The 22,313-nt window shown below is 51.4% G+C and overlaps 1 protein-coding gene across 4 annotated transcripts; it reads right to left on the bottom strand.

Annotated features, from left to right (window-relative positions):
• Window positions 1–15,743: 15,743 nt before the first annotated feature.
• On the bottom strand, window positions 15,744–20,225 carry IRF2BP2 (interferon regulatory factor 2 binding protein 2). Of its 4 annotated transcripts, none has more exons than XM_053912907.2 (3): window positions 18,420–20,225; window positions 17,775–17,819; window positions 15,744–17,615 (listed from the first exon to the last, which is right to left on the bottom strand). In XM_053912907.2, exons 1-3 carry the CDS (start codon window positions 19,465–19,467, stop codon window positions 17,104–17,106), a joined length of 1,605 nt encoding a protein of 534 aa, XP_053768882.1. In that variant the 5' UTR covers window positions 19,468–20,225; the 3' UTR covers window positions 15,744–17,103. The 4 variants fall into 4 exon arrangements, with proteins under 4 accessions (XP_053768882.1, XP_053768883.1, XP_024417712.3 ...); XM_053912908.2 differs by having other exon boundaries at window positions 18,468–20,224; XM_024561944.4 differs by having other exon boundaries at window positions 15,744–17,819; window positions 18,420–20,213.
• Between the last annotated feature and the right edge of the window lie 2,088 nt (window positions 20,226–22,313).

Raw genomic sequence — 22,313 nt, 5'->3', positions numbered from 1 at the left:
CTCTGCGTGGGAGAGCAGCATCGCTGAGCACAAGCCCCTTCTATATTTGTCCACTACCGACATCTATTTACGGCCCGGCTGTGCCCACAGACGCCCTAGTCATCCAATCGGGACTCACAGAAAGTCATTCCGCATAGATTTTTGTGTGGCTGGTAGTTAGTAGACATAAATTCAGCAAATAAGGTGAGTATTGAAGTACAAATCCTGAGCTCTGGGTTCGCGGCCCAAGTCCCTGAGCTCTGCCGGGTCCTCCCTTTATCAACGTGCAGCAAGTGGGGACAAACACACCCGGTCACTCATAGTCGGCCTGAGTGGCGTGTGACGCTTTGAAAATTAAGGTGAAAATCTGAGGGCTTCTTTTCTTTGAGGCACTGTTTAAGCGTGTGATATTACCCTGATTAAACTATATTTTCCTCATGTGGTCAGTTCTTTGGTGAAGGTATGTGGAATGATCCAAAGTATCTGTGAATTTGTTACCAGTCCTTGTAAGTGGAGGCCCGGAAAGATCCTGAAAACCAGCTAATTATGACAGGCCTGGTGGTGTGTGTCTGGGTGACTGCGGCAAGCCTTAGGTGGCATCACAAAGATGCCGATTTTTACGTGACGATGACATCAGCTCGGACACAAGCACTGTCCCGTCTTCCGTGGAAGCGTTCAGGCCGGAGGCCGTGTGACGGAGCAGCTGACAAGTGCAATAATTCTCAGAATTGTGTGGCTCAGAATATGTGCTGGCTACTGAGCACGGGGTTTGTAGAAATAGAAAGTTCAGGTTACAAGCCTACTGGGCAGAAACTCGAACTCCTGGTGCTGGCAACACGCCCTGGGCTGTCGGGGGTGGGCCAAGGTTCTGGCCACTCAGTGTCCTATGTTTAAATTCTGAGCCTGTAAGCAAAAAAAGTGTTGGAAGGGTTCCCTTACCTTTGGAAACTGCAAAATAAAATCTCCGTTGGCAAAGAGCCTCTTTCTTTGTGGGCTTTCCTGCAGGCTTGTTGGGCAGGGTTTACCCCTGGCTGCCATGCTCCCTCCTCCACGTTCATCTTTTGGTGGGTGGCGTATGTGTGTGGGGGGCGCGCTGTAGGGTTAACACTCTTACTTAAGTTGTCGGACTAGCCAAAAAAATAAAACAAAACCGTGGGGGGCAAAGTGGGGCCCACGCTGTGCTATGGAGGTACCCCAGAGGTGGTTCTGCCCCTCAGTGAGGTTTAGTATTTCAGTAGCTGGTGTTTGAGTTGGGTTGCCACGGGAGAGGAGCAAAGAAGGATGCAGGCAGACTGTGTGGGCCTAGCGCTCCGGAGCACGGGTGCAGCCCCGCTCCGGAGCCAAGGACTGCGTGCGCACTGAGCGTGCACCCGGTCTCTGAGCCAGTGCGGAGCCCTTTCTACGTGCGTGTGCGAACTCCCCAGGGGACACGCCCAGACTCCATGAGGGAGCGGAGCCTTACAAATAACTATCCAAGATTACTTAGCTAATTACACTGTGGAGGCTGAATTTGAACCCACACTTTTTCATGTTAACATCTAGGCTAGCCCTGGCTGGTGTGGCTCAGTGGGTTGGGCACTGTCCTGCAAACTGAAAGGTTGCCGGTTCGATTCCCGGTCGGGGCACATGCCTGGGTTGGGGGCCAGGTCCCTAGGTTGGGGGTATGTGAGAGGCAACCGATTCATGATTCTCTCACAATCAAAGTTTCTCTCTCTCTTTTTCTTCCTCCCTTCCCCTCTAAAAATAAATACAATCTTTTTTTTTTTAAATCTAGGCTATTACTGACTTTGCTAAACTCCCTTTTCCCCATGCGTCTTACCCTCATTGTGCCAGACTGAGGTCTGGCGCAATGCATCTGGGGCTCAAGGATGTCTCTGGGGACAGGGAAAGTCAGAGAAGCCGTGGGGATGAAGGTGACAGTGTCACACACACCTAAGGCCTGGTCCTGGAGACGAGGGCCCCTGGCTCCTGTCTGTGCTGTAAGTGCCGGGCAGCCCTGCTGGGCAGACACTGGGAGCAGCTGAACAGCCGACTCAAGCCTGGGCCTCCCCCATGAGGTCCAGGCTTCCATGCCCTGGAACTCCTGGCACAGGAGCCTGTGGATAGCGGGAAGCAGGGTTGAGGCAGGAGTGTGCCTTTCACCCATGCGTGGTGGGTCCGTGCTGACACGTGGTGCCGGAAAGAAGGCTGCCTGGGCCTGACGTTACTGAGCGCACTCGAGAGGTGAGCTTACTCTCTTCCGGTGCCATCCAGCGATGAAAAGAAAATCTGCATTTCGTGGCATTTGTATGCACCCATGAAACAGTATTTAAAAGTATCTGAACTGGTAAAGATAAACATGAGCCCATGCTCTTTGCTCTTTGCTCCCCCAGTTTAAAAGGCATGAGCAATGAGCATGCTCTGCATCTCAGCCTCCTGGGGGCCTACGCTGGCTGACGACCTCCAGTGGCTGGGACGCCACCCTCGACTCTAAAATGTTGGACTTGGAGACACAAACCTCCCGGCCTCAATCATGCCATCTCTGCTCCTGCAGGGAATAAAGAGTTCTGAAATCTTTGCTGCCTTCAACCCCGACACAACCAGCAGCCTGGAATAACGCCCTAACTGGCCATTTTGGGTGCCTCCCTCTGATTTATGGCTCCTGGTTCCAATTCTGAAAACCTATTGATCTGCGCTGTCCCTGGGAGGCTGAGCTTCCTTGCGGCCAGGATCTCGTCTTCCTCCTTGATGCCAGGCCACCCAGCTCGGTGCCTGGTGCTGGCACATGAGAAGTGCGCACACCGAGGGGGGAGCCGTGGAGGAGTGAACGGAGAGGCCGTGCTCCTGCCGCATGGACCCATGCGGGGACCCTAGGGCGAAGGACCACACTGTCTCCTGAGCACCCAGACTCGTGGGCTCGCTGCCCCCCTCCCCACCCCCACGCCTGGCACCTGGGGCCCTGCCCTGGGTTCCCGTCTGATGTGCTTTTGTATCACTCACTACCATCCTGCCTCAGTCTGGGGGCCGGGGAAGGGGGAAGGTTTAGTGTTTGCCCGGAGGCGTGGCCCAGTTCAACAGCAAGTCATTTCCGTTCACTCATCTGGCCCTTTTAGGTCCATGACCTACATTTTTGGCCTTGGAGTCCCCAACCCCTCATCCCTGCTCTGACTCAGCTGTGTCTCCAAGCCTTATCAACTCCTTGGAAATGTCTCATCTGCCAGCTCCTTCTCTGCCACCCTCCTGGGCCTGGGCCAGTGCCCCTGAACGGGACTGACCTAATGGCCCCGCCGCAGCCTTGCTCCACTCTTTATCAATACCTCTGCCAGGGCCACCTGACCGGCCACGCCACTATGAACCCTGGAGCCTCCCCACATGTGAGTTTCTGGGCCCGGAGGTCCCACCTCACCCCATTTAGTCGAGCTTTATTTCCCCCTCCCCCCCCAGTAATTGACCTGCAGTTATAGCAGCCACGACTCTTCTTCTTGGTCCCAAACCTACAGCGCCGATTTCTGCTCTGCCCACATCATCCCTGTGTCCCCTCTGATGTGCCCCCTCCGAGCCTCCCTCTGTCAGCTTTCTCCACGAAGCCTTCCCTTCCCCTTCGCTCCTGCCCACTCCCTTCTGGGAAGCATGCACCCAGAGTGGGGATACAGCCCTGCTGCCTCTGCTCGAATGCTGCCTTTGGTCACAGCCACACTTTCGTGCACTTCAGCCTGAAATTTCCAAACAGATTCTATGTTCTTTGAGAACAGAATCTGAATCGTATTTATTCTGTGCTCCTCACAGCAGCCGCCGGGGGAAGAACTCACAGAGGTTGTGTGATAGGCTTGTGTGTGGCTGATCTTTGCTGAGGAAAATTAGACAAGCATTAATTAAGAAATAGGATACCTATTTTATCTGGGAAAATCGGGGTTTGCAATGGGGGTTTTGTTTGCCATGGCGGCTGCTGCTACTTCTTTCATTTTTTCTTTTTCTTTCTCCCCCGCTTTCTCCTTTTCAGTCATGTTCATCAAATCTCTCCCTCGTGGTCCAGTTCTTATTCTGTAGACTGCAGGGCTGCCAGAGCTTAAAAAAGTATAATAATCTAAACTCTTCCGTGCCTCAACGTCTAGGATGCATACAATAAATGTTCCTCAAATGAATTAATTTGTGAAACTTCTGATATCTAGAATCCTTAAAATCCCATAGTACTAAAGCCGAATGCCTTCTCCTTTGTTCTTAATGTCGAAACACCAGTCCTTCAAGGTTTTAGTCCCCTGAGCTCCTTATCTGTGGTTGCTTTTTGATTTTCCTTCTTTCTTCCACCCCGATTCTGCCCTATTCAATCTTGTAGTGTCCTCTTAAAAGTGATTATTTGGCTTTTAAAACACTCTCTTAAGAAATACAGGTCCCTGATTATTAATTACAATTGTTGGACATTATCGTATTTGCTATGGCAAGAGTTAATCCACTGAGATTAATGAGTGAAAAGTGCACAATTTATGAAATGACCGCTGTACACCCTAAGAGAAAAATTTAACACATTAGTAAGAGATGAGGCTGTTGGGGCCTTTGTTATTGGAGTCTCCAAAGGTGATTATGCATATTTCTAAAAATCGCCTTGCCTTCCAATGGGGAGCTGCAGGGACTCAGGGTAGGCGTGGTCATTGCTGTTTCCCCAGGAGAACCCTGAACACCACCCCGCATCTACAAAGGAAGTTTAATAACGTTGCACGCCAGCCTGTTGCGGTATCACCCCCGCCACACGCCCCAGCAGAGCTAAGAAAGCCTAGACAGAAATCAGGAAGAGGAAATGGGAAATACGTATTCCACAGGCTGTCCCGCTCCATGCGTGGCCAGTATGGGTTTTATAGCTAATAATTTATGTTTTCTTTGCGACAGCAAGTCCACATGTAATTCAGCACAGCAATCAACACAATTGATTCATAAAAGCAAAACTGCCTAATCAATGGACTAGAAATACAGTCGCTGTGAATATAAATTCTTTCCTCTTCTAATGATCCCAAGCTAATCATTTCAGCCCTTCTGGCTCGTCTTCCTGATTAGACTGGGGGAATAAAGACTGTAACAGGGACATGTGACTCCTCCATCAGCAAACTGAGCATGAAGCGGGGACGGTGGGTAAACAGAGGCTGGGGATGCATCTCAGCCCTTTGGACACCTCAGAATATTTCCTGCTCTGATAAGGCCCCAAGGAATTACTTGTAAATACTGAAAAAATGGGGGGGGGCATGTGAAAACATGGGATTTAGAGCTAGAAGATCTGGATTTAAATAGAGGCTTCTCTATGACTATCACTTTAAAGTCACTTGACCTTTCCTTTGCCTCAGTTTTCTGTTCTGTAAAAGGGCCTCTGACACATTTGTTTTGTAGGCTGTTTTGAGGATAAATGACCTGGGAGAAGCGAATGCCTTGCATGTGTGTTTAGGAGAAGAATGTTTCTTTTCTGCACAACTTAGAATTATGGCCTGTTTATGGGGCAGCACATTTGTTAACTCCAGCAACGTTCGGCCCCCAAACGCCTCTGTCCTTAGCCAGGCATGAAGCTCTTTTTCAAGAAAAAGTGAAGGTTTTTGCTCCTGAGCTCTCGGGTCCAGGGTGGGGTGCTGGTCCCTGCAGCGCCACATCGACCTGGAAGCTCCTGGCCTCGCAGGGGCTGGCGGGAGGGTGAGTGTGCCCGGGCCTTGTGAAGAGAGCACTGAGCTCGCGGAACCCGTGTACTCTTCAGTGAGGGTGCAGCGGTCCCCTCCCCCGGCACTCACTGTGACATGCCAGTGCCAGTCACTGCAGAGTCAGCATGGTGGAGAGGGAGGTGGCACACATGGGGAGGGGCGGGCAAAAGAGGCATTTTCCAGCTTGTTAGTAAAGCCTGCCACTTCAGTTATGAGTGTGTGTGTTTGTTTAAATAAAAACAAGTTACAGATCAGAATCTCAGACAACCCCACACCTGGGCTGCCCCGGCATGCCTTCCAGCCACCTTCCTCCTGCATGCTTTGTCCCCGCCAAGCCACCCCATCAGAACAGCATGCGTCGTGCCCCTCGGGGTCGAGGGGCTCAAAGTCTGCCCTGTCTTGACAGCTGTGAAGCTGGCTGCTGGGATTTCAGCCCTGGGGGTCACTCCCTCGGTGGCAGAGAGGCAAACAGATCTGGAACAAGGAAGTCTGAAATGAGGACAGGTGTGACAGTCGACCAGCCAGCCACCAACCCTCCCTATGGACTAACGGCCCTGCCTGACATCCATGGGAAGGTGGCGGAGCGCCCCTCCTTCCGGGCAGCTCTCTTCTCTTTGGATCAGGGCTGCTGCCTGTGACCCCGAGACCACTCAGCCCCGTGTGCGTGTGCATGGCACCATCCCCAGAGGATTCCGTGCTGCAGGTGCCCCAGGTTTTTGCAATGCCACCCCCTGCTTTGGAGCACTAAGGTGTCTCCCACCATTTAATCCACTCCTCAGCCAGCGTAGCAGCCGCTAGTTGTGCTGGGATTGATCCCACCCCGGGGCACCTTCAACTAGATGCCAGTCAGGGCAATCCACCTCCTTCCCTGGGATTGGTTAGGGCAGGGGAGGCCTAAGCCAATCAGAGCAGGCTATTTCCTTGGCCACAAGATGATGTCACGACCAAGCCAATCAGAGAGAAGCTTGGCACTCTTTTTCTGGAAGGGATCCTCTGCTCTTTCTTCTTGGATGTGAATGAGGAAGCGTGTCAATCATCTTAAATCTTGAGGGAGGCCTGCCTGTATGAAGATAACATCAACACCAGGTAGGCAGAGCCAAGGGAACCAGGGGGAGATGAGGCTCAGATCTGAAGGGAGTCAGACCTGAAGCTGGCCTGCCTGTGGCTTTTTCAGTCCCAAGAGCCAACAAGTTCCTTTTATAATTTAAGTGTATCAGAATGGGATGTTTTGTGACTTTGCACTTACAAGTATCATAACTGATAGCATCGCCATCTGGGATGGCTGGGGCAGGAGGAGAAAGCTTAGAAAGGACCATGGTGGTTAATCTCGTACGTCAGCTTGCCTAGGCCAGGGTACCCAGTAGTTTGGTCAGATACCTGTCTAGATGTCGTTTTAAGGTATTTTTAGATGTAATTACCATTTAAATCAGACTACAGCAGATTGCCCTACACAATGTGGGTGGGCCTCATCCAATCAGTTGCAAGCCTAACCAACAAGGACTGAGGTTTCCCGAAGAGGAAATTCTCCTCAAACTGCAACATAAAAACAAAACAAAACAACAAAAACCCTGTAAAACGCTCTAAGATTTTAGACACACCAGCTCCCACAGTCACATGAGCCAATTTATTGAAATAAATATCTACCTATCTCTATCTATATAAAATATGTGTCACAGAATAGGAGGAACAGGACGGAGCCTGGGGCACTCCAAAAGGTTAGACGAGGAGGCAGTGAAGGGTGGCCAGGGGGGCGAGACAATGAAGAAAAGGTTTCTGGAAGCCAGCTGAAAGCACGGTCTTTTCACAGCTACCTGACTGCAGCCCTCGGCCCAGCCCCGAGGATGGTTACTGGGCTGGCCACCTAATTCAACAGGTACTTACCATGTGCCCCGCACCATGGTATGCCTGGTACATACTCCTGTCGATTAATTCCCTCAACAACACTGGGAGGTCCACAGATAATTAAATGGAGAGTAGAGGGTTCGATACGAGGGTTAAAAGGAGGTGGAGCTGGAATTTAAGTGCAGGCACCATGATTCCAGAGCCCGCGTGCTTTACCGCCAGAGAGGTTTGTGAAGAGAAAGGTTCAGTGAACTAGTGAGTGAATGAGACTAACTGTGACCAGATGTGAGTTCTCTTCATGTAATTTTTTTCTCTCCAACCTCTCGACTCGTGCATATACCACCTCTTCTTCTGCTTGTGATTCTTCTCATCTATGATGAGTTTCGACCTAATTCTGTGGAAGTCCTCAACTTCCCCCCTCTTCCATAAACTCACAGATGGATGATCCCTGGCTCGGTGTGGTCACAGCTGACCCTCCACTTGGGTGCTGTTTGTCAACAAGACCTTGAATGAGTTCCTTCCACCACTATGAATGTGTGGTGTTCATGGTCTCTGAGGGTCCCCGTGCAGAGAACTGTGATTTACAGGAAACTGTAACGAGTTTTTACACACCCACCATTTTTACTGAGGTCAAAATTCAAGGAAGATGTCCTTTTATTCTTCATCACATGTAAGTTTTTTGATTGCTTTTAAAAAGGCAATGTGTTCAAACATACCCTCACACCCCCGCCCCCTTTCCTACCTGCCAGCAGCCACACAAATACCATCCTGGCTTTTAAAGCCACGAAGGGACTTACGCAAACTATCCTTCACTAAATGAACCTGAGTCCAGAGCCTTTTAAGAAAAATACCCATTTCCTTTATTTGTGGCCTGCCTTTTATCTCCAGTAGGACTATACGTCCCCCAAGGTGATGGTAACTTCACAGAGCCTCTGGTGGGATGCTTCAGGCCCAGACGCAGGCCTCAGAGGACACGTCTTCTCTGTGACAGCAGGGGGAGCCCCTTCTCTCCATGTGTCCGAGCTGTTGGCTCTTACCCCTTTCAGTGGAACCAAAAGTCTGTACTTTTAGTGGTACATTTCACTGTGCCCAAGTACCTAATGGGTGTCACATGGGCCCAGTGCCTTCTTGTGTCTGGCTGGTCACTGAGAAACTGACAAGCTGGCAGAGAGATTTCCCAGTTTGATTCCTTAGCCCCACCGAGGTAAGTACACAGTCATTTTTTTTTTTTTTAATATGTAAGTACGGAGTAGAAGCACAAAAGCGAACTGAAGACCCTGAAAGGACCACACAAAGCCCGAGATCATCTGGAGACTTCCTGACCTTGATCCCAGTGGTTCGGCGTATCGAGAACAGAGGTGGACCCTTCTCGGTGTTTTCATGAACCCGTGAACTTGCGTCTCTCGGCAGAGCTCCCTCTCAGAGATCTCTGGCGGCTGCAGCGCTGCTGGGTCACCACAAGCCGTCACAGGAAAAGAACAAGAATAACTTCCCAGGAATCAGATTGCACCCTGGAAAGGCTTCCGTGTTCCTCGATAAAACAATACAAGGAGCGGACTGTTCTGTAGGATTTCCATCGCCGGCTTGGAGAATGCTTGTTGTGCCTGTTGTCTGGAAAGACGAATACGTTGGTGAAGGCCGTGTTTGGGGGGGCTTGTGTCTAAGTGTTCTCAAGCCTGGTGAAAGGCTTTATTTATTTATTTATTATTTATTTTAGCTTGCCATTTCTTTAGTTACCACAGCCGCTTTTTAGACGGTGCCAACAACTACCACACCACACAGTCCACAGTGAAGCTCCTATGCCCCCACTCCAAGGCTGGTAATGAATGTCATTTCCATGTCATTAAAAAAAATAAAAAGAACAGGGGCCGTGCCTGTTATTGTTCTGGAGATATTATTGTAGGGTATTATACTGAATAATTAACACAAATTACAAGGTAATTAATTCGGTGGCACCTCAAGTGCCCAATGGTGCTATGATGAGAGGGGAATAACAACTTTTCTTCTAGTTTAAATTAAGGTTTCTCGATTTTTACAAAAAGGCAACTCCCCTCTAGTAGGCAGTTGCTACGGTGGCTGGTGGCCCCATATGGGCATGTCCTGAGGCCTGCTGGGTAAATACATTTTCTGCCCTGCACTGCGCGTTAGTGCGCTTTCTGCTAATACGGTGCCCCTTAAACAGGTCTGTTTACTCCACCAGCACGGAACACTTGCCTTATTATAGCCACAGTCTTTAGGAAAAAAAAAAAAAAGGCAGCATCATGACTTCCAAAAAGGGAGTGACATTTGGGGCAGCTCTTGTCATGTGCCCTCTCCAGCTCCGAGGACGCGCCCAGCTCGGCGTGCGGCGGCAGGGTCCTGGCAGGCGCGGCCCGGCTGCTGCTGACACGCGTTTGATCTTTTCTGGGCTGCAGGGCTCGCCGCCCGGGGGCTGCGGCGCACCGGGCTCCCGGCCTCGCCGGCGGGAGCCGGGCCTCTGCCTTTATTTGGTTCAGGGCGCGGGGCTGGCGTCAGAGCCTCCACGTGCCTCCGGGGCCACGGCCCCCTAATTATAGCAGCGGCAGCTGCGCGGGCCCGGCTGGCGCTGGGGGACCTGCCGGGGCTCGGGGCCGGGGGTGGGGGGCGAGCGGGACGGCCGCAGTCCCCAGGTCCCGCCGCCTGGCCCCACGTGCGCCAAGCAGACGCGGGGTAGGGCGCTGCACCGGCCAGGCGCGCGCGGCCCAGGAAAAGTTCTAGAATCAGTCTGGGAGGCGCTGGAAACCGCGGGCGATGGAAGTAAGGTCGCCTCTTCCCCTTTCCTTCCCCTCCAGTAAACAGGGCCGGGCAGCGCTGGCAGCTGTTTTCGTCCTCAAAGGCGGGGTGGGGGTGGGGAGGGATAAAAAGCCCTTCTGAGCAACAGTGACAAGTTAAAAAAAAAAAAAAAGAAAACTCTACAATTTGACCATTCTGACCTCGCCTCTGGTGTTTTCAACTAGCCTGATTTGTGCACCCACGTGATGGGTGCACGCAGAGTGAACTTGGTGTGTTGACACCACCTTGGACTTGGGACTGCGCTCCCAGGTCACAGGCCCACCGGGGGTCCCAGGTGTATGTGCTAGGAAAGGACTCACTGCACCGCGGGAGAAGTTCCCATAACTCTGCTTCCCAGCCTCCTGGAAGGAAAAACAAGCTCTGGGGAGGTGGTGAACTCTTGTCACTGTGCGCCCTGAAGCACGCTGCCACGCCTACCTGTGGCGGACCTTCAGCGCCAAAGCCCATAGGACGGGCCTCACTTAATGTAGGTGTCACATAGTAACAGCAACGACCGTGTGGGGCTGATGGAGAGAACGGTATTCCTTCCGGAGCTTCTCTAATGACCGTCACCCTTCTGTGAAACTCTGATTTCAGTGACATGTGGGGTACAGTAACTCCCGATCTTCTATCACACACACAAAGCTAATGGAATTGTAGAGGCAGAAATAACAAAAATGGGGGTAAGAGGCTTTTAGCGTGGGTTAAGGCACCAAAGGCCTTCTTCTGCTTGGCAGCTGACACAGTCTGGGAGGCTGTGGAGAGCAGGCCCTAAGCCAAGGCGGTGTGTACAGAAATGCTGATTTATTCAGGCCCACCCAGTCCCTACTTCTAAGGTCCACTTCTCTGCAGAAGTCTCAGTCCTGTGGTGGTTTTTAAATCACAGGATCAAAGAAGGTAATCTCAGTAACAGGCTCCCTTTTAACAGTCTTTCCATACATTGAAAGGAATTTAGACCCTTACTTCCAGTGAAATGTTTATGAATTAATTTTTTTCCTGGAGATGCAAATAGCCATTTACATTTGAACTGTCAGAGGGAAGATGTTTTCTAAGTGGCAGAAAACTATGCAGTGACCTTCACCTTCATCAGCCAGAGAGGCTGCCTGAGCGCCTACACGGCACAGCATGCCATGCTGGGCAGGACACCTGTCCCCTCACGGGCGTCTGCCTGTTCATGGGGAGTCACAACATAGTAATTACTAAGTAAAAGTGGTAAGTGATGGGACCCACAGATTATGTCCCACTGCTCATTTCCCCCCAAATATAAACTGTGTTTCAAATGTGCCGTCAGTACTGTATACAGGCTGTCTTATCTCTGCATCAAGGGCTTCTGCTGAATGGCTTGGAGGCTCTCTAGACTATGCAATTGAACTTCTAAAGCCCATTCAAAGGATGAGACCAACCAGAGCGTGGACGCCTGCCATGTACACGGGAACTTGGAATAGGGATGTTGGAGTCCCATCTCCAGACCTTGTCTGCCCTGGGAGAAAGTCATCTCCTAAGGGATCGACACGGCTGATTTTGTGATCAGTTGTTCGTGCGCCGATGACTTGTTCTACCATGATTTTGAGTGTTAAAGGGCTCGTCTACACTTTTTCCAAACCAATTGTTTTATGGAACAAACTGTTTATACCATTGTAATAAGGTTGCTCTCTTAAGGAGATTTCACTCAATTCTCAATCTGTTTCTCAGACACACAATAAAACAGGTTTAAGACCCAATGTCTACATGATTCCAAATAATGATTTGCCTATGGTATACTTTTTGTCCTAAAATAACTTTCTGTGGCTTGTATGGATGTTTTAGGCAGCTCAGTGCCATAAAGAAAAGCAAAACACAATATTCTGTGATAAAAACCACTGCAGGTGGAGATTTCATCTTCTGTAACTAAAAAAAAAAGTAAGTTAGAAAAGCTGTTTTCAGTCATGTTAAGTTGTATTGTCACGGGGGAGGGGCAGGTGGCAGACTGATGGGTTAACACTAAGTTCATTGTTAAATTAGGTACAAATTAATTTGTTACCGGGAAAGAGGGAGAGTGTGGATATCTCCGATTATGGATTTACCTGGGGATTAATAAAGAAATCCATAGACAACCCATAAATCCAGGCCTTTTCTATCTTCCAACCCCTTAAATAATGCACAGATTGACTTTTTGCATTTTTTGTGCCTTTTAAATGGGAGGGATTCAAAACTTTTGAGGAAAATGCAGGCTGTCAACAGAAACGAGATAGTTGAAAATCTGGGAAGTCACACCCGCAATTTTTATTGGACTGTAATCACTTTTATTATAATCAATACTATTGCTGTCAGAGGCCTAACCAGTGGCACTGAAGGAGTTAAACAGCATCCCCACCCCGCTCATTTCTAGAACCTCAGAGGATGAAGTAGGTAAATATGTGTTCTATTCATTGGTGACTCTGACCTTGGTCTGTGACAGAGGAAAGGCGTGTCTCCTCACACTGTTCCCATGAAGAAAAGGCAAGCAAATGAGGGTGACTCAGGACTTCTAGTGGCCTACACACAACTGAATGTTTTTCTGAATGATTCCACGTATACACTTTGGAATCAGGAAGAGAAACATTCTACTCTTCACTAACCAAATAAAACCATCTATAAATCACATGCAAAACGATTTTGAGTAACAAGGGATTTAAAGTTGTTTCATATTTTCCCTTTAACTTTTTTCCTCCTTTAGGGTATAAACAAAGGCAGCTGCCACATCAAGAGTCTGTTGTATTTTTTTTTTTTAAACTGGAAACTGAATGCAATCGTAAGTTTACTTTGGGAGGCCCTTTTGAAATTTAAAAATGACTTCTGCAAGCTGCACTACTTTAAATTTCAGTAAAAATAAAATCTAGCATTTTTAAGTTAAAAAAGTTAACATTTCTTTTAACTTAATTATGAAACATTGTGTTGTGTATTATAATCTAGAATTAGTTAAGAACACTGTTGAAAACTGCCTTAAACAGCTACTAAAAAACATTATTAAAATATAGTGGTGAGTCCCTTAAGTTATTGGACCACCCCTAATGAATATATATCCAACTGTTGCTGTTTAGTTTAAAACATATAGTAAGTCTAGGGCCTGGCCAGGCAGCTCAGTTGGTTAAAAGCATCATCCCAACAGGGCAAGGCTGCAGGTTCGATCTCCGGTCAGGGCACATACAAGAAGCAACCACTGAATGCATAAATAACTGAAACAACAAATCAGTGTTTCTCTCTGTCCAAAATACTAGTAGTGATAATAATAATAAATAAAACATAGTTAAGTCTATGCATACCCTCTCTATCCTCTAACTCCTTAGAAGTTTCACAACGTCCTTTCATAGAAAAGTCTGCAAAGCCATTGCTCAATAGAGTAAAAGCTGCAAACACCTAGAAATTTCTTGCTATGTGACAGTGGAGTGTGGTTCATAAATGTGTCTCCTGTTTGCCACCTTTCATCTGTTTATAAATCCCGGTTTCAGAGGATCAATAAAGCTCATACACGGTTTTTTGGGACTCTGGTCCAGAGCTTTGCAAAGGCCAGGCTTTTTCTGCCCTCTTGTCCTCAGTGCATTTCCCTGGGCCCCACAGAGCCGTCTCACTCCAGAGCTTCCCAGAGAGCAGCTCCACGTCTCGCGTCTCTGCGATGCCGTCACTGTTCCCTCCTTCCAGCCCTCTATTGCAGCAGGCTGGCTCCGCTGCAAGTGGAACAATAAACAAGTGCTTTCTGGCTGTACTTTGCCCCGCTCTTCACTTCATGTTTACCCTACCCAGTTGCCCTTTCCCCAGGCTCTAGCCCTTTTTTTTTTTTTTTTTTTTTCCTGCCACCAGTTTGCCTTTTTGTTGTGTCTTTTATCTCCTGTCCTGCAGCTCCGGTCAAACCCCAGACCCTAACCCACACGCCCTGGAGCTGCACGGCCATCAGGGATTCAAGGGGTAGCCATTCTAACCCTACTTTGAACAATTAAAAAAGGCCCCAGAAAATGTTCAGTGCTCCCAATTTTATTTTTATTTAATGCTAAAAGTTAAAGAAAAAAAGTACTGTAAATCTGACAAATGACAATGCAGGTGATATTTCCACAGCGTGATTTTAAAATATAATAATGTTGATATCTTGAGATTACACTCACTTCTGTTAACAGGAGTTTCATCATATATAGAAAAAGTATCACCTCTAACTTAAAAAAAAAAAAAGTAAAGGTTAAAAGGTGGCACACTTTTTAAAATACTTGGCGGCCAAGAAAATGTATATAATAAAAGTTGTAAACCGAGTGTACGTTCTCGTAACTTTTAATGTGAGGCCACATGAAAGACAGTACATCTGTTAAATCCTATAAATTGGTAAAGCAAAAAAGGGAAAGCTTTATCACCCATCCCCGAATATTTTGAGTATGAAAAGCACAGCTGAAATACTAGGACTTGAAACCTGATACTGCCCGTGTACAGTAAGTAGTTAGTTCTGACATTTTCATCCAGCTGTGGAGAATCTCTGTACTGTCATCAGGTACAACAGACCAACCCCGTGTCCCGATGTTAACTTTTTAACTTAGGAGAACGCCAGAAAAATAACCCGGATCGACATTGCCCAGCTGTAAGTCTTCCACGAAGGCCACCCAGGGGCCAGGCGGACTCATGCAAATCTCCTTTTTTAATAGGAGTAACCTCCACACACAGCCCTGGAAAGCTGTTTTCTTCCCCTTAACCGTCATCAGCACAGAGAACGATACAGGCTGTCTTTTCCACAGCTGGATAAACTTATTCAAAACAGCAGGATGGTTCTTTTGTTATTCTTTTTGGAAAGCTGTCTGTATTAAGATTGCAAAACATACAGATAGCTACCACAAATTAGGTCAAATGACTGATCAACTTGTAACATCGGAGAGGTCAAATTCCAGTTCATAATAAAGTGCCTAGATACACATTTATACAACAGACCATCAGAGCTGAATTCCTTACAAATATCTTCATGGGCATGTAAAACTGACTCTGTGTCTGCACGTGTACATTTACATAAGAGAAACCAGTCTGATCTGAGTCATAGCTACCCCACTTACAAAAAAGTAACCACCACCTGGTTAATCATGCAAGTCTGTTGCTCATGTAACAATGACTGGTAGCATGAACTTGTACGGCGTTCATAGGTGCACCCGTTAAAAAACACCACGAAAAATACTGTATTTGGTGCAGTATCTGATTTTCAAGTGTTAATAACCCGACCATTAAAAAATAGTTGAGCAATTTTAAAAAGACAGAAACAGAACTAAAAAATAACCCAAAGTGGGTAACAATCTCTATTTCCAAATTAAAATAGAAGCTGGGTTGTGAACGACACACATAAGTTGTAATAGACCTTGAAGCGATGATTCAGCCTAATTATAGGGCCAAGTTACAAACACCTGAACATAAAAGGACTTAAAATAGTGTTCCTGTGGATGTGAAAACAGCACACACACACACACACACACAAATAAACCCAGTATCGCTCTGAGACAACTATTTCTAATAACTGATGATTTATTGGTTTAAAAAATCATTTTACTGATGCAAAATAGTGATCAAAAGAAATCAGTTTACAAAAAGGCTTCTAAAAATAGTTGAGAGGTGGGACCTGTCTAGGATGGAAAACCTTTTCTTCAATTGTCACTAGTTTATCAGTTTTTCCCAGAAGGACTGTATTATTCACTTGGTATTTCAAACACATGTGAAGAAAGAAACGACAGGTTTCCTCCACCCCCATTTGGGCTGTTACTGATATGCCCACGGGCAGTCCTGGCAGCACCAGATGCCGTTACTGTCATTGTACCATACTGTAGTTAGCACTCACGGGAAACGGCGTGGTCGACAGCATCAACAGCAATAGCACTACAGGTAAATGATAAACAAAACACAGAACAGAAACAAAACCGATCCCACAATCTCCAAGTTCACCTGGACTGGAACTTCCCTCGCAACTCGGTTCCCGAGGAAATGACAACAGCAACAACGAGCGCTCTGGGGTGTTTACAAGGATGAAGGGGCGCTGCAGAGCCAGGCCCTGGTCAAAGATGGCAGTGCCATCCCGTGCACGCCACCATCACCACCGCCTTCCGTCACTGAATTGTGTTATTATGTAACCAACTAGCATGCAGCAGCATCATCTTACAACTGATTACGTGGGCAGCGAACAGGGATCAACGTTGCCCTAAAAAAGAAAAATTCCCCTCCAAACCGGTCTCAAAAATCTCTCAGCAGCAACTCTCAGGCAGTCCTCAAAGTCCCAACAACTGAACTTTAAGAACAAAATAGAGAAAGACTCAAAAGCTAATGTTCTGGGGGTAAACTTGGTATTTCCCACTAGCATGCCCACTTCGCAACAGCGCCCCTTGCATTCACTTCCTTTCCTTCTCCACCAGTTGGCCTCCAGCCTGAGAAAGGGGCAGCAATAAGGAATAACAGACAGTAAGGCAATCTTACAATGTCAGAAAATGTATTTGGCTTTTTTTTTTCTTTTTAAAGTAAGTGCATACAAACACAGCTAGAAGCATTTTGGGTTTTGCCAAGTGCTCTAAAAAAGCAGCGCAAGTCACAGCCTACATTGAACGGTAACTGTCACCAGGGTAATAAAGCACAAAGATATGCTAATAACGTTAACAAAAGAAGAAAATGCCTTTATAAGTACATACCTTTTGTCGTCAAAAAAAATATAGAAACACAATGTATTCAAAAAATCAAAATTATACAGCCATGTTTATGAAGTCTACATTTCCCTTGTCTTGGATATATATATATATATATATATATATATATATGGAGATATATATACAATTCAAGCAGTTTTAGTTAAGGGTAACGATTGGGCTTGTCTGAAACTGGAAAGTCACGAGTCTCTTTCTTTTTTCACTTTCACATCTCCAGCAAGGATGGTTGCGATCTCCCCTTGCATGAAGGCCCAGGGGACGTTGGATCCCACAAGAGGGCATTTTTCCCCGCTGGGACAATAGACCTCTCCACTAGCTCCCTGCTGTTTGATGCTTTGTCTGGAGCAAGGGAAGCAGAACTTGTGCGAAGGGACCGACGGGCACTGCACAAAGTGGGTGTCCTCCAGCCGCTCGTGGCAGAGGGTGCAGCACAGGGGAGCACTGGCTGCCAGAGAGGAGTCCGGGAGGCTGGCGGGGTGCACTGGCTCCAGTCCTCCTGTGCTGCCTGCCCCCTGGCCCCCCACCTCTCTGGGGCCTAGCCTTCTTTGGTTCATTGAGGACGGAGAGGGTGGGCTGCTGCTATTCCTCCTGGTGGTGGAGTGAACCTGGTTGGCATCCTTCGAGGCATGGCTGCCCCCTGCATTGTCTGCTACTAAGATCAGGGCTGCCATGGGGGACTGGCCGTTCTGGGCTGCTTCAGGCGGTGTGGTCCGGTTGGAATGAGGTGAGGCAGTGGGGGGTGGTGGAGATACAAAAGAGGATGTGGGATTAATGGGGATCTTGAGCCCTTCTGTGGACGTGGACAGCCATGGCTGTGCCTCTCCATTGATTTTAGGGGGCCCAACTTCACCTTCTGGTTCTGGAGAAGGCTTCCTTTTCCTTGCTGTTCTTGCAACTGTAAAAAACAAGCAAATAAAAGAAAAAGAGAGGAAATAAATGAACACACAGTGAAAAGGATCATTTATTAATGCGAAACAAAACTCACTGAACGGTTCTATCGTCTAAGAGCCTGGATCTAAAAATACACGAGTTTCAAATACATGTGCAACTTAAAACACTTGTGGGCTGGCTCGGAGGCCCTAGAGCAGTTTTTAAAACGCCTCAGAAAATGGCTCACACACAACTGCCCGTTTCTACATACACATGCATGCAGGTCCCCAGGTTTAACTACGAGCACGAGGGGTAAGGTCCCCCAGCAGGTTAAAAGGTGACTGGTGCCCTCCCGCTCCCATCCAAGAATGTGCTGGGAAAGGAAAACCCTGTGTCAGTGCCTATCATCAGCCCCGTCTGACTCATCTCTGTTGTGCTGCTTCAGCACAAGAACACGTTGCCACTAAGCACTGGTTCCGCCTGAGGCAGAGCAGGAAGTTGGGTGTTTGTTGTTTCTGGGTTAGGGTAAAATGGTGAATGGAAAGAGAACACCCCCGCCCCCCACCGCGGAGCAGTTCTCGGTCCCTTTCTCCCCTAGATCCCCTCACTCCACTGCCGCCCCTACCTGCTTTAGACCCGTTGGCCCCGTTGGCCTCGAACCCCAACAACCTGCCTGCAGTCAGGGTCGGTTCCTTCTTAAACTTGCTCTCGAAGGGCCCCGAGTGGCCGTGCTGGTGCAGCGCCAGCAGCGTGTCCCTCACGGTCTTGGGTCGGTTGACCCAGTCCTGCTCTCCGGGCGTGCGGCCTTTGCCCGCGCCCTCGGCGCCCAGCTCGGCGGCCCCAGCCGCGGTGGACAGGCTGTCGGCCGGGCCGCGGTGCGCTGGCGGCGGCGGCTTCTCCTTGGCCGCCGCCTCCCGCTGCTCGTGCTCCGCAGCCGCGCAGCTCGACACGGACGCGGGCCGCTTGTGCGCGCCCAGCTCGGTGGGCGGCGCAGAGCTCAGGCCGGCTGCCGCGGCCCCAGACACGGCGGCCAGCGAGGCGGCAGCGCGGCCACTGAGGCCGAGCGCAGCGGGCAGAGGCGCGGCCGAGCCGTTCATGAGCGGCACGAGTGTGGGCGGCACGGCGTGGCCGCGCCGCGGGTTCGGGCTCTGGCGGTTCAGCTCCGGCGGCTCCTCCAGCTTGGAGAAGCCGTTGGGCACCAGAATGCCGTTCACGGGCGGCGGCTGCGGCGTCGGCGGCTGGGCCAGGCCCGCGGCCGGCCGGGCGCCCCCGAAGTCAGGGCCGAGGCGTGGGGGCCGCTCGGCGGCGGCCAGCGGATAGCGCTCCAGAGCCTGCGGGGCGCGCGGGGACGCCTCGGGGCCGGCGTGGCCGAGCTGCTGCTGCTGCTGCTGCAGGAGGAGGTCCTTGGCCGACAGCGGTGGCGGCTTCGCTGCAGCCGGAGCGGCGGCGGCGCCGGGCGGGGAGCGGCCCTCCGGGAAGCAGCCGTGCGCCCGCTTGAGCTGCCGCGCCGTCTCGATGACGAACTCGACGCGGTCGGCACCCTCGTAGTTGACGCAGCCGCGGCACACGGGCTCCGTGAAGTCCCAGATCATGGCCCAGGGCATGCGGGGCAGATCACACAAGTAGCACGACTGCCGCCGGGACGCGGCCGCCACCGCCACCGCCGCAGCCATGTCCGCGGAGCCCGCGGAGGAGGGGGCGCCGCCGCTCGCCGCCGGCCCCGCGCGCGCCCTCCTGCCCCCCCAACCCCGCGGCTCCCCCACCAGCGGCGGCGGCGGCCGCAGGGGCGGCAGGGGCGGCGGCAAAGGCAGAGCCCGCGCGGGCTCGGCGCCCGCGCAGCGCCCCCGGGACACGAGGGGCGGCGGGCGCGGGGCGAGGGGCTGCAGGCGCGGCAGCACGGCCCCCCGGCGGGCGCGGGTGGGCGGCGGGCGCGACGGCGGGGGCTCGGCCGGGGCCGCGGCGGGCCTCCAGACCGGAGCGAAGACGGGCCGCGCGGGCGCGGGCGAGCGCAGCAGGTCGCGACGGCGGCGGGCGCGGAGTGCGGGGCGGGGGGCGGGGAGGACGGGGGGCGGGGGCTGGGGGGCGGCCGCCGAGGCTAGCTCAGCCCGAGCGGTGGGGCATGCCGCGCGGGAGCGGCGGAGGCCGGGCGGCGTGGAGCTGGGGCACGGCACGGGCCCCGCGTCGCTCTGCTGCTTCCTCACTGCTCCGGGCGTCGCCGCTCTCCAGCGCGCGCGTCAGCACCCAGCCCGCCTCAGCTCCGCCGCCGCCGTCGCTGCTGCTCCTGCCGCCGCGCCGCTCCACTTCTACAGACTTGATTCTTCGACAGCCTCGCACAGCGCCTGCGCGGGCTCCCTCCCCTCGTGCGCGCGCGCCCGCCTGCCCAGCCCCGCGCGCGCCCGCGCGCGCCCCTCCCCCGCGCGGAGACTCCTTGGACAGTCCGCTCCGCGCCCGGCGGGTGGCGCGTCCCAGCTAAAGGTGCTATAAGTGCCGTTGCTCCCTTGTAATCGCCCGGCGACCTCAACCCAGTCGAAACTCCCTCCCTCCTGGGTTGGGTAAAATCGTGGTAATACTCGTGTTTCTAAAGCGGGGCCACTTTGTGACTTGGTTCCGACTGTACTGGCTGTAAGCAGCGTGGCTCACAGGGTTTTAGGAGTTATACTGTTCAGTAAGTGCTTTACACTCGCGTGTGTCTTGGAGCGGGGGCACGCGCCGCCGACCTCCTGAAGTTTTCCAAACATTGAATAATGACTTCCCAAGCCTAGGACCTATGGGTAGGGACGGGGGCGGAGAACGACGTCCCGACACCCAGCCCTCCCGCCCGCTCTGCTTCCCCTCTGCACCAAGCGCGGTCCTCACGGCCCCAGCACCGGGCCGCTTATGTAGGGCTCAGGCGGGCGCGTGACGTGGGCAAGGGGCCGAAGCCCGCGTGCGCCGCTGCCGAGTGCGCACGCTCCGCGCGGACGTGACTCGGCGCTGCTGGCGCTGGCGGCCTCATTGAGTGAACGCACATTCCTGGGATCCGTGGCTGCGGCCAGCGCGCTGCGTCACTGCGCAGCCCCCGCCCCGCGGCGGCCCTGCGCCTCCAATCACCGCCCCCCGGCGGCCCTGCTCCTGCAGGCCCAGCTCCCGGCCCCGCATGGGTTCGAGGTGGTGCGGCGCGGGCCGTGGGGTGTGCTGCTGGCTGAGTCCGCCGCTCGCGGGCGTTGTCAGAGGCGGAGCGGATGTGCGCGCACCACGCGGCCCGGGCCAGGCTCAGCCCCGGTGGGGGGGAGTCCGCGCCTGGCGTGAACAGCCAGCCCGGCGCGCCCCGCCATGGTTGGCAACCCCAGCTCTGCCCGGGCTGAACTGAGCACTTGAGTTTCACACTTGCTTCGGGAGGAGGAGCTGGTGTGTGTTATAGTAAATCACTTTTGGCCGGTCGTTGGTCTTACTAAGAGATGCAGGCTTAGTCACTCTCGGTTGGGACTTTGACACTTCAACTCTGCAAGGGCGGCCTCTGGAGCCGCTTTTGTTGGAAGACGGGCCCACATGGCTCCTTGAGACTGGAATGAGCTGGTTAAGTGTAGGAAGAACAGGGTACTAATTATATTATCTTTCCTACCGCTGGATTGGTAGGTGGAGAGAGGAAAAAATCCTGCTGACGTTTCTCTCTAGTTGTTGCTATTGAAAATGCCAGGTTGCTTCAAAGGATTAACCACAAGGAAGAGGAAAAACACCCTTAGAAAAACAGTGGAGGGAGCTGCTTAAAGCACATGAGAAAACCTGTTCGCAATGGCACAGAAAACGTAATGCCAGGCCTAAATGTTTTTCAGGCAAATGCTGAATCTCTTGGGGATTTCCAGAGAAGGTGTGCCTGCCAGAGAGGTCTCCCCCTGTTGCGGAAGTGCCCCGCAATCGCAATCCTGCCTCACGCCCTCCTAGCTGGGGAAGCACCTGGGGACGGTGGGTTTGGTAACTCCTGGTCCCTGCGGTAGTACCTCTTTCTGGTACCTGTCCCTTTGGTCACTCTCCATGGTGACCGTGCGCCACGTTCTAGCACGTGACTTGGCCCATCTGGCCCAAAGGGGATGAGGCCTAGTCTTTGTGCTGCAGAGGTGAGCCCTCTCGGGCACCCCCAAGAGATAGCCCGACTAGGCAGCAACAGAAACATCACAAAACTAGGTGTTAGAGCCATGGCCTAATTATACTCATTTACCTGCAAGCAGTGTTAATACCCTCCAGGGAAAGCCCAAAGTAGAAATACTGACATGCAAACTCTGCCTTGGGAGGTACTAAGTAAGGATTTGTGTAGAACAGAGCTTTCCTTCTCCAAATGGAGGGCAGTTCCCTCTTATTCTACACTAGCAGTCTAATGTCGAAACAGGGCTGATGTAACTTCCCTAATGAAATGCCCTCAGGAAAATGGAAAGGCCAGTTTATGGTCTCTCTGGCCATAAAAGGATCCAGCATGAAGGGGGTTAAGGTTGGCGCAAGGGGGATCCAGGGCAGCAATTCCTTATATTGTATCAAGTCTTTCCTG

Source organism: Desmodus rotundus, chromosome 10, assembly GCF_022682495.2.
Source record: "Desmodus rotundus isolate HL8 chromosome 10, HLdesRot8A.1, whole genome shotgun sequence".
Lineage (NCBI taxonomy): Eukaryota > Metazoa > Chordata > Mammalia > Chiroptera > Phyllostomidae > Desmodus > Desmodus rotundus.
Note: the sequence above shows the minus strand (reverse complement) of the source record. Positions and strands in the feature narration are given on the sequence as shown.

Excerpts from the sequence above, each read along its gene's own strand:
- IRF2BP2 (XM_024561944.4), bottom strand. The coding sequence starts at position 19,467 with ATGGCTGCGGCGGTGGCGGTGGCGGCCGCGTCCCGGCGGCAGTCGTGC. Across the intron at positions 17,820-18,419 it reads GGCCAACGGGTCTAAAGCAG|TTGCAAGAACAGCAAGGAAA; the intron begins GTAGGGGCGGCA and ends TGTTTTTTACAG.